The following is an 11,049-nucleotide window of genomic DNA, read 5'->3' as shown; positions in this document are numbered from 1 at the left end:
TTGAGGATTACATAACATAAATGATGATGAGAAAAACATAGCTATCCTATCCTATCCAAAACCAACAGTTTTCTGTAACAAATACCAACAATACAACTTCATGTCAATCAGAGTGATTGTTTAATTAGACTGAACACCATACAAACAAACACAAAAATATGAGATTAACCCTAATCTAATCTCATAACTTGTACTCATGAGAATATAATCAAACAATCAACCAAGATCACTGCCATTGCAGATTCATACTAGACCATAGTCCTCTCTAAATACCAAATCCAACAAAAAAAAAAAACTCCACCTTTCACCCAAACATCCTCTTTCTATACATGAAAAAACTAGAAATTTTACAAATGAAGAAATAAATAACGAGTCAATTACATGTTTCTTACTTACTTGGACCAATGTAGATGAAAACCGGGGGCAGCAGCAGAAGGTCGAGAATTAAAAAGAAAAAAAAAATCTACAACTCAAATACATAGTAATCTAAATCTACAACTTGATCATGTATAAATACCAAATCCAAAAGAAATTTTGTAAATTAGCACCTCTAAACAACACTGATATGACAAAGGTCATACAAATACAAAATCCAAATAGTAATACATTAGAATAAGCATATCTCAAAAGCAAAACCATCACTGATAACATGCATTCAAGAACTACTTGCATTCCACATGATCTATGCAGCTATTCTCTTCCTCTCTTGAACTTGGCAACTCTTACCACAACTGCAACGTATATCTTATCCATGGTTTCCTCAGCAAACATGAAAAGTTTGTGTCTCCACTGCTTCTTGAACATCAGAACTCCAATAACACCCCAAAACCCTGTTCCAAAACCACTCATTATATCCACATAAAACAACCATACCTCCATCTTCTCATCAGCTGCTTTGTGTTTCTTCTTGCTTGTTGTTGTTGGATCTTGATGATTTGAGCAACTATTTGGCAGTGGAGGTCCACATAGACCTTTGTTCCCAGCATAAATTGATGGATCATCAATAAGCGTCTGCAGTTGATTTCCTGTTGGAATTTGACCCGACAAATTGTTGTGTGACAGATTCAAATGGCTCAAAAAGTTCAGAGCTGCCATGCTTGGAGGGATGCTCCCGCTCAACTTGTTTTTTGAGAAATCAAGAGTTTCCAAATTCATCATCTTTCCAATGCTCTCTGGAATACCCCCTCTCAGATGATTATTAGACAGATTCAGACCCACCAACATAGAAAGTGCAGTTAGCTCAACCGGTATTTCTCCCACAAGTTTATTGCTTGAAAGGTCCATGTTATAAACCATTCTCCAAGTTGTTGTATATTCAAGATCAACACCTTTCATGACCTGAATCACATTCTTATCAGAATCGAAATCTGGATAATGCTCATATATCGAGTGACTCACAACCATGCCATTTAAGTTTCCTACACACGGAGGGATGGTTCCGGTTAAGTTGTTGTATGCAAGATCCAAAATTTGAAGATTTGAATTTTTGCAAAGAGATGGAGGAATTCTACCAGTGAAGTTGTTTTTGTGTAACCTCAAAACCACCAAAGATGTAAGTTTTTTCCCTATCCAATTGGGTATATTTCCATATAATTTATTGTCACCCAAATCTAAGACTCCCAAACCTTGTAGATTCCCTAATTCTGGAGGAACTTCACCAGTAAAGTTATTTTTGTTCAAATTTAACCAAAATAATGATGAAATAAGAGCAATTGAGCTAGGAATGGCACCAGAGAGCTGATTTGAGCTTATACTCATGATAACCAAACCCTGCAGATTCCCCACACAGTTGGGAATTTTCCCACTTAACATGTTTCTTGAAAGATCAAGCCCTTTCAAATCTGTTCTTCTGCATAATGACCTTGGAATTGACCCACTGAAAAGGTTATATTCCAGAAGTAATACAGGTAAATACCAATATACATCATCATTTTTCGCATTAGGAAGGTTTTTCAAAGATCCGCTGAGTTTGTTGTGAGAGAGATCTAAGACAGGAATGATGGGCATCTTCCGCAGCCATGTGGGCAGCGGCCCCGAAAGTGTAGCATTGGACAACTCTAACCTCTTAAGTTTCCTCTGATGTCGAAGCCACTGCGGAAATCCATTCCCGATATTGCAAGAGCTGAGAGAAAGATATGTCAACTGGAATGGAGGTATCCACCCACATGAAACATTGAATGTCAGCTTAGTGTTGGAAGAACTATCCAAGTACTTCAACATCGAAAGGTTAGCCAAATGGGCTTCAGTAACTGCTCCTTCCAAAGAATTGTTAGAGATATAGAGATGACGGAGTTTGGCAAGTTGCCCAATTGAAACTGGAATAGTCCCTTCTAACAAATTAGATTCTAGATACAATTCTGTTAAAGCTGCTAATTTTCCAAGGGATTCTGGAATTGAACCATTCAATTGGTTAGAAGAAAGGGCGAGTTGGGTAAGATTCCCAAGGAATTCTGGAATGGGACCAGTCAACTGGTTTTCAGATAGATCAAGTACTTGTAAAAATCTTAATCCTGTTACAGATTCAGGGATTGAACCAGTCAGTCCATTCTGCGATAGATCAAGGTGTCTTAAATTCGCCAGTCTTCCAAGTGTTTCTGGAATTCTACCATTTAAACTCCGACTTAATTCCAGAAACTCCAAAGCATATATGGAGCACTCCGATGCATTTTTTGGTGAGTCAGTCATTTCCATATCAAACTCATTATATGTTACACTTAATCGTTTCAGGTGGCACTGTCTCCAGATACCAACATGCTCAATTTGCTTAAACTTGTTACTAGAAAGATGAAGGACTAGAAGTTTAGGCAGAATAGGAAGAGATGAATTTAACATGGTATCTGAAAGGTCAAGGACTTCTAGGGAGCTCATGTTTGTCAATACAGATGGAAATATGCTTCCAAGTGGATTATCGCTAAGATCGAGGTGTTGGATGTTATCCAGCCCACAACCTGACATATGAAGCTCTGACAAAGAAGGGATCATGCTTAGTAGGTTTGGAAAGTTCCATGCCAATAAACTAAGATTAAATCCAGAAAGACTGAGGAATGTTAGGGATGTCATGTTTTGAAGAAGGAAGGGGAGTGGACCTTTGAAAGAATTGTAGCCAAGATCGAGGTGTTTTATATTAGGAAGTATTCTACTGGAATTAAGAAAAGGACCAAGATTAACATTGGAAAGTCTACAATGTGACAAACTTAACTCTTTTAAGGAGGGAATCATGTGAAGCATCATGTCCCAGTTTTGTGCTCCACTAAGATCCACATAACTCAAGTTGAGAAGCTCGAGTGACGAAAGGCCAAAAGCCCATGCCATATCATCTGCCTTGAGTTCATTATAATTTGAACTGAGATCAAGAACCTTTAAATTAGAAAGATTTCCAATGTGAGGAGGAATAATACCATCAAAATTAGCATCAGAGAGATTCAGGTAACTCAGGTGTTTCAAGGATCCAATAAACTCAGGGATCTGACTTCCTTGGAAATCATTCCCACTCAAGTCGAGGTATTTGAGATGCCTCAACTCTGCCAAAGAAGAGCTCACCTTTTTACCAACTAAGTAGTCATAGAAGTAATCTCCTTTGAGATGAAGGCGTTGAACATTTCCAGTGACACCGTCACACTGGATTCCTTCCCACAGGCAACACTCATTTCCAACCCATGATGACATCATTCCTGAGTCATCTTCGACAATACTGTGTTTGAAGTTGAGAAGAGCAAGTCGCTCTTTCTCAGAGCAAAGGACACTAACATTTCCAACCCCCAAACAAGTATATGTGGCTGCAAACAAAAACACACATATGAAAATGAGATGGATCCCCATTATCAACCTTAACTCAGTTTTAGTTTAGAAGAAAGTTGAAGTAGAAAGATGGGTTGTGATGAAGAAGTGATGGGTTATTATGATGAAGCAACGAGTACATTTATAAAGCCATAAATGAATATTGGAAGACTTGGAAGTCAAAGGAGAATTTGTATCCACAACCTTATATTCTTATGCTATTTTTTTTTTTTTTGTCTGTCAATCAAAAAAAGTGATTTGTGGGACAAGACTATTCCACACAGCACATGGAATTCTATTTCGCCACAAATTTTTAACAAAATATGAATTGAATAAAATGCAGTATTTGACAAACAAGCATCTCCATTTTGATAAATCATAGATACATTATAAATATTTTTAAGTGATGGTTACAATTATAAACTGGGAATTTAAAATCATGGCTAAATATGAAACTGCTAGATGGGTTGAGTAAGCCAAATGAGTGGAAATCTAATGCTTACAAGCTTCTAATCACATTATTTAGAAATCATGTTATTATTGAGTTTAAATAAAAACAGTGTTCAAGATTACTAATCAATATGTTCACATTTATGATACACAAGAGGCTCCATTTAGTTTTATTATTATTTTTGACATTACTTGTATCAGAACTTGGCCTCCCTAAATCACATGCAATATTCAGTTTCTTTATTTGTCTTATGTTATTATATGAAAATAATAATTTTAATTTATCACAACAAAATTACAAGTTGCAAACTAAGCAGTATATCATGCACTACTACATTATTCAAGTGTTTTAAAAAATGTGATGAAACAAGTTTATCCACATGCTTTTGGTCTTTGTCTATATCTACTTTTCCCCAAAATAGGCATGGAAATCAATGTTTAATTTGTATCCACAAAATTGTATTTTTTGATCATGAGCTAATACTTCCAATCTCTTGAATCACATTATTTATAAAAACTATATTATTATTTTTATAAATTAAAATACACAAACTTGTGAATTCAAAAACTATATTATTGTTTTAATATATTTAAGTCAGAAATGATACATGTTCTTGGGAATTTCTTCAGAAGAAAATGATACATAAGACTTTGAAGTCAACATGGAAGTCAACGGACAATTTGTATCCACAAACTTGTATTCTTTTGGTCCAGGTTCACTTTTAATTTTCTGTTAATCAAAATAAGTGGTTTTGGTTCAAGTTTATTCCCCATAGCACACGTAATTACTTGGTCACAAGTCTTTAACAATTTATGAATTGAAAAAAGCACAATATATATTGACAAACAAGCATTTATGTGTTTGAGAAATCAAAGATAGATTATAAATTATTGTTCTATATTATAAAAATGATTTTTGGTTTCAACGATTAAAAAACTAGATACAACAGAACAAGTTGTTTTTAGTATTATTTGATGTAACAATGTTAATGTGTCAAGGAAAGGAAACGTATTTTAATTTTTGATTTTTTAGCTTGTTCCTAAAAGTATGCTGGAGAAGGGTACAAGACTTGACATTGCATTTTGTGGAGTGTTTATGAAAATAAAATTTTAATTTATAACAGAAAATTTATAAGTTACAAATATGATGACTAAGTTGCCCATGCATGTGATGTGATGAAACAAGTTATTGTGATGGGAGACTTGGAAGTCAATTGAAAACTTGTATCCACAAGACAAGACTGCATGCTTATAGTCTATCTATATTTACTTTTCCTTTGACCAAAACAAGACATGGAAATCAATTGTTGATTTGTATCCACAAAATTGTATTGATTTGGTCATGGGCTATTTTTCTTTTTAATTCTCTCAATCAAAGAAAGTGATTTTTGGCTAAATCAATTCCCCATGTCACACGTAAATGCATTTGCCCACAAAAACAATATATATGATGGTTTTAAGACTTATCATAATTAAAGATTATAAACTTGATTTTGAAATTTAATGATTTACAGAAATACCTAAAATATATTTTATTTATTTTAAAACTTATTCAAAGTGTAATCTAATACTTACAATCTCCTGAATCACATTATTTTAAAACTATATTGCTATTTTTATGTATTAAAGTCAGGAATGATACAGGAACTTGTGAATTTAAAAAACTACATTATTATTTCAATATATTTAAGTGGGAAATGATACACGAATTTGTGAACATGTTAGCAGGCCAATAGTACATAATAGTTCTAAATAGTTTCACGGTAGACCTCACATATGATTCTTAAAGTCCACAAAGTAGCCCCCAAAGTTTATGTTATATCTTTGACACTTGGGTTCCCTAAATTACAGGAAACATTCGGTTTGTTTATTTGATTATTTTATTAAAGTGTGGTGTATACAAGACATGGTGTTTTTCAATTTTACAAGGTTCACATAGAAAAACTCACCCACTCAGAGTTAAAAAAAAAATGACCTGTAACATGGTTTGGAATATAATGATGCATCTTCAATGACCTAAAGAAACAAATCAAAAAAAGTAAAGGGCAAGGTTAGTCGTTATATATATATATATATATATATATATATATATATATATATATATATATATATATATATATATATATATATATATATATACATACATATATATATATATATATATATATATATATATACATATATATATATATATATATATATATATATATATATATATATATATATATACCCTCAAAACACATAATACAAAAGGGTTGAACCAAGGGAAAAACTAAAATTACAGAAACAAGGAAAGCATCATAACACAAGAGATAATGAATACATAAAAGCTTTTTCACGTTCTGTAGGTTGGACCAACATAAATATAATGATAAAAAAACCCTACAAAATTAGAATGTTTTGGATAGCTAAAATGTGTGTATAACCTACAGTAAAGTAATTAACATGTAGAATTTCAAAGCCCAGTGGTCGGCATATTTAAAAATTAATAACCATTATATCTCTTGCAAGAAATTACCTTCCCAATTAAAATGGATTTTGCATTCTTGAAGCTATCACCAAATCTTTGACATTCGCCAGATGCCTATTTGCAATGTTTTCACCTGATACATGAATTGAAAATTTTAATTTGTTGCTCTGTTTTATAATATAACCTACTTAATTATAACAAAAAGAATGCTCAAAGACATTCCACTAAAGACTAATCCATATCTCAATTCAAGCCCTCCCTTTCTTAAACCAAATTGAAACTTAATGTACGTACTACAGAGGCATTGTCTAGGTATTGAATTCAATCTCATCAACAGCAAAACATTATAACTATATATAGCATTTCTACTAATTGATGCCATTCTTTTATTCTCTTGTCTTACTTACTAGATATGCTTATATTTTGGAAACTAATAGTGTTATAGGAATGTAACATTGAATGGTTGATTATGTTACTTATACTGACTCAATGCTTTCTTACTTGTTTTTAAAAGTAATTACAATAACCTGTCTAATTATGAGCAAAAAAGATAAAGTTGGTCCAAACAGAAAAGTTTGTAAATTTTGAGGGTGATCCCAATGGTCCAGAGCACATAGTGTGGTGGAGTTTGGTTTGAAGAAAGTGATTGTCAACAAAGCATTACTACATTTATAAAATAAGGAAAGCAAAATGAAGAACATTCACAACCTCAAAGGAAAAAAGTGTAAGCAGGAGATGTTTTCAGGGAAAGTAAAAGAAAGAGTATTTGAAGTGTCTGGGGATCAAAACTGGAATTCAGACTCTGAATCCAATATAATTGAAAAAGAGTGGTGTCTTCAAGAAACAATGTTAGAGTGCTTATCTATCAATATAAATGGAGTGGAGAAGGATTTTAAGAGAGCTTGGGTTAGAAATATGGTGCTTAAAAATCAGGTTACTTTTGCTGGGGAAAAAGAACCTGCAATTATGCAGTAGCTGAGGCAATTGAAAGATCTGGTGAGCTTGTGTCAATGTGGGACCCCAATCTTTTTGATGTTATCAAATTAAAGGAAGAAATTATATTGTAGCAAGTAACTGAGATACGGAAAACCTGCAACACAATACGTGACCTCATCATTTAGTTGATTCTTTTTTACTTAAGTTGACATCAACCCATAGTTTTAGCATATATATAATATTCTCAAATTTCATTACTTAACATTGCCTAATTCACTCAAATCACCATTACCCATTTTAATCGAGAAATTGACAAAATTAGGTCAGGAAACACAATCTCAACTCAACTTTCTTCTAAGTTAGTTCTATGTCTTGATTTAGCATACATCCCAACAACTAAACATCTTACAACCATTAATTTAACACAACTTAAGCAAACTTTACAAATGTAATCAACATACCTCGACTAAATCGGCACCCAGTTCAACCCAGAATGACTTCTCCTCAATATTACAAGCCATATGCTTAAAACGACTGTACTATGATTTTCAATTCATAGATTTACTTCATGAATTCTCCTTCTTCCGTCTTTCGCTTTACTCGAACTTCCTCGTTTTCATCTGATACGAGATCTGGTCATATTTCCGTTATTTAATATATATTTAATTCATTTTAGAGTAAAACACTTTTTTGGTCCCTATGGTTTTGCCAAAATAGCGCTTTTGGTCCTACTATTCGCTTTTTGTCATGGGTGATCCCTATGGAGGGTTTTGTTACCACTTGTGGTCCCTGCATTGTAAAATCTAACCGTTTAGATGTTATGCTTTTAGCATAGGACTAATTTTCCCTTGTTTTATCTTTTCTTTATTGCTTATTATCTACTACTAATCACTACTGCTAATTAGGTCTGTTCATTGGGTAATTTTCGAGCTTCGGGTAATTCGACTTTTTTCATAAAATAATATGAACCGAAACCTAAACTATTTACAATTCGGGTCTTATAGTTCGGGTATCCGGGTTGATGATTCGGGTTGGGTATTTTCGGGTATACCAGAAATATACTTTAATGAAATTTATTTATGAATAATTTGGGCATTGTTCCTTGTTGTATGAATAAGATTGAAAAAACATTGTGATAATAGATTTTTTTAATAAGCTAGTAATATCATCACCAAATGAATAAAAAACATGTAACAAATAATCATATTACTTTTACCATCTGAAAAGTTATATTAGGTTTCCTTTTAGGATATTATATGCTATATTCATGAAATCTTATGTTTGAGGACCATATCAAACGAGGAATGTATCTGGTGACTTTAATCATATTTTTGTCATTGTTAACTTATATAAGATATTGATAGGTTTTACATGTAATAATACGGAAAAATCATTATATTCTTAAGGGTACGTGCAACCTACTTTGATCTATGTCATAACACTATTTAAGCAACATATTATTGAACATCAAATCTTCTAAACCCTAATGGAAAGCAAAATTCACAAAATTGCATACCTTTTATTTGTTATTGTAAACAAATCTTTGATTCCAACAAAGCAATCTAGAATTATCTTTGAAAACAAGCTCTATTTGTGTGCGAGCCTCTAATGGTTCACACCCACAACACAAGAACCATAGAAAGATTAGGAGAGAGGCGAGAGAGGATCAATTTTTGGATCTAGTATCTAAGAAAAGAGTACTTGAAAATTCCAAAGTATAAGGTTCTATTTATAGTTGAGTAGGAGACATGTAGAAACCATGATTTGAACATAAAATAATATTATTTCAAATAAGACAGTTATCTGGTTCATTGATTATTTAAATAGAAGCAACCTGAAACGCTTTTAGGGTCTCCAAATCCCCATCATGTAGCCATACACCACCACCGTATTGCTCTTTTTGCCACGATCACAACCAGCACTACCTCACAAATTTCCTAATCATCACAAAAATTTGCCACAAAAAAAAGTAATATACATATCTTCTAAAACCATATTTGAATCTTCCAATCTTTTTGCTTTGGATAGCCCATCTATGAGTGTTGTGTAAGTATATTGATCAGAAATCATGACCTTTATAACACCCGTGTTCAAGACTAGTTTAGCTTTATATTTTTAGGAGGTAAAGATGGAGTTTTAGGGGAAAACCTATGGCACGACATGGTGCAAGGATGCCCACAGCGTGGGATTAAATAAAAGCACATATATTTTATTGGACCGCCACGACGTGGGCAAGGGTTGCCACTGTGTGGCAGCTGTTGTAACAATTGGTAAAAATTAGTCAGTGTTCGATGGTCAAACCACCACGAACCGCTATGTATTAAGGACCAATTGTGTGTAATCTTATGTTTATAATGTATATTAAAGATATCATATTCATAATTACTTTCAGAATGTCTCAAGCTACTAAAATCATCTATCGTTGAAGATCGAATCGAAAATCACCGAAAATTAATTTTAGAGTAAATTACACCAATCGTCCCTATGGTTTAGGGTAATTTGCGTGTTTGGTCCCTAACTTGTTTTTTAGCTCGAAAGGTCCCTACTATTTGTTTTTTTTTACGTGTTTGATCCATGTCTTACCTAAAAAGACTATTTTGCCCTTGATTTTTTTTATTTACTTAAATAAATACACCCCCAACCCCAACCCCACCCCCTCACCTTACCTTACCTACCTCACCATTTTTTCCTATTTAAATAATAGTCTTTTAGCATAGCAAACGAGCAGATCACTTCAGCATAACAACATCATATATATCAGGATACATATCTAACAGATCACTATAGCATAGCAACATCTTACATACCAGGATAACAATTTAACAGATCACTTCAACATAGGAACATCCTACATACTAGGATACAGATCTAACATATCACTACAACATAACAACATCCTACACACCAAGATATAGATCTAACAGATCACTACAGTATAGTAACATACCCGATACAAGGATACAGATCTAGCAGGTCACTACAACATAGCAACATACTAAATATTACCGCACCAAGAATAGATAACCATATATACTTAGAGGTAAGATAGCCACCCGGACATGTGGTGCTACTCTAGAACCACAACGAAACAAGGAACATGTGAGAGAGCCTAGACCAAGAGTCCTCAGTCTATCCTACATGACTATATACAGTCCGTAAGGCATCCTTCTATTAACATATAACCAGAACTAGTGGGCTGACATGGGTGCCTTCGACCTACGATACAATGAAGTGAAACTCACCTGAAATGAAGGAACCGGAGAACATTGTGATACGCTCCCTGATACACTGCTTGCTCCCACAAATCCATTAACATTAGAACCATATAAAATCTTATTCACCAGTTAAAACCCTCAAGTTTGACCTAAAGTCAAACTTGGTCAAAAGTCGGTGGTCAACGGAGTCAACAAAAGTCA

General features: G+C 33.5%; 1 protein-coding gene and 1 long non-coding RNA gene across 4 annotated transcripts; both read right to left on the bottom strand.

Moving 5' to 3' along the window:
• Nucleotides 1-690: 690 nt before the first annotated feature.
• Nucleotides 691-3,819, bottom strand: LOC128127778 (receptor-like protein EIX2). Its single transcript, XM_052766465.1, has one exon. The coding sequence runs from the start codon at nt 3,817-3,819 to the stop codon at nt 691-693; it is 3,129 nt and encodes a 1,042-aa protein (XP_052622425.1).
• A 1,303-nt stretch (nt 3,820-5,122) lies between these two features.
• LOC128127585 (uncharacterized) lies at nt 5,123-9,763 on the bottom strand. Of its 3 annotated transcripts, none has more exons than XR_008225473.1 (4): nt 9,468-9,763; nt 8,095-8,422; nt 6,746-6,830; nt 5,123-6,243 (listed from the first exon to the last, which is right to left on the bottom strand). It is a non-coding gene; the product is annotated as an uncharacterized LOC128127585 (long non-coding RNA). The 3 variants fall into 3 exon arrangements; XR_008225472.1 differs by lacking the exon at nt 9,468-9,763 and adding an exon at nt 7,656-7,787 and having other exon boundaries at nt 8,095-9,310; XR_008225471.1 differs by lacking the exon at nt 9,468-9,763 and having other exon boundaries at nt 8,095-9,310.
• Nucleotides 9,764-11,049: the final 1,286 nt, after the last annotated feature.

The sequence above is a fragment of the Lactuca sativa genome, chromosome 8 (genome assembly GCF_002870075.4).
Source record: "Lactuca sativa cultivar Salinas chromosome 8, Lsat_Salinas_v11, whole genome shotgun sequence".
NCBI lineage: Eukaryota > Viridiplantae > Streptophyta > Magnoliopsida > Asterales > Asteraceae > Lactuca > Lactuca sativa.
This window is presented reverse-complemented; position numbering and strand designations above follow the sequence as displayed.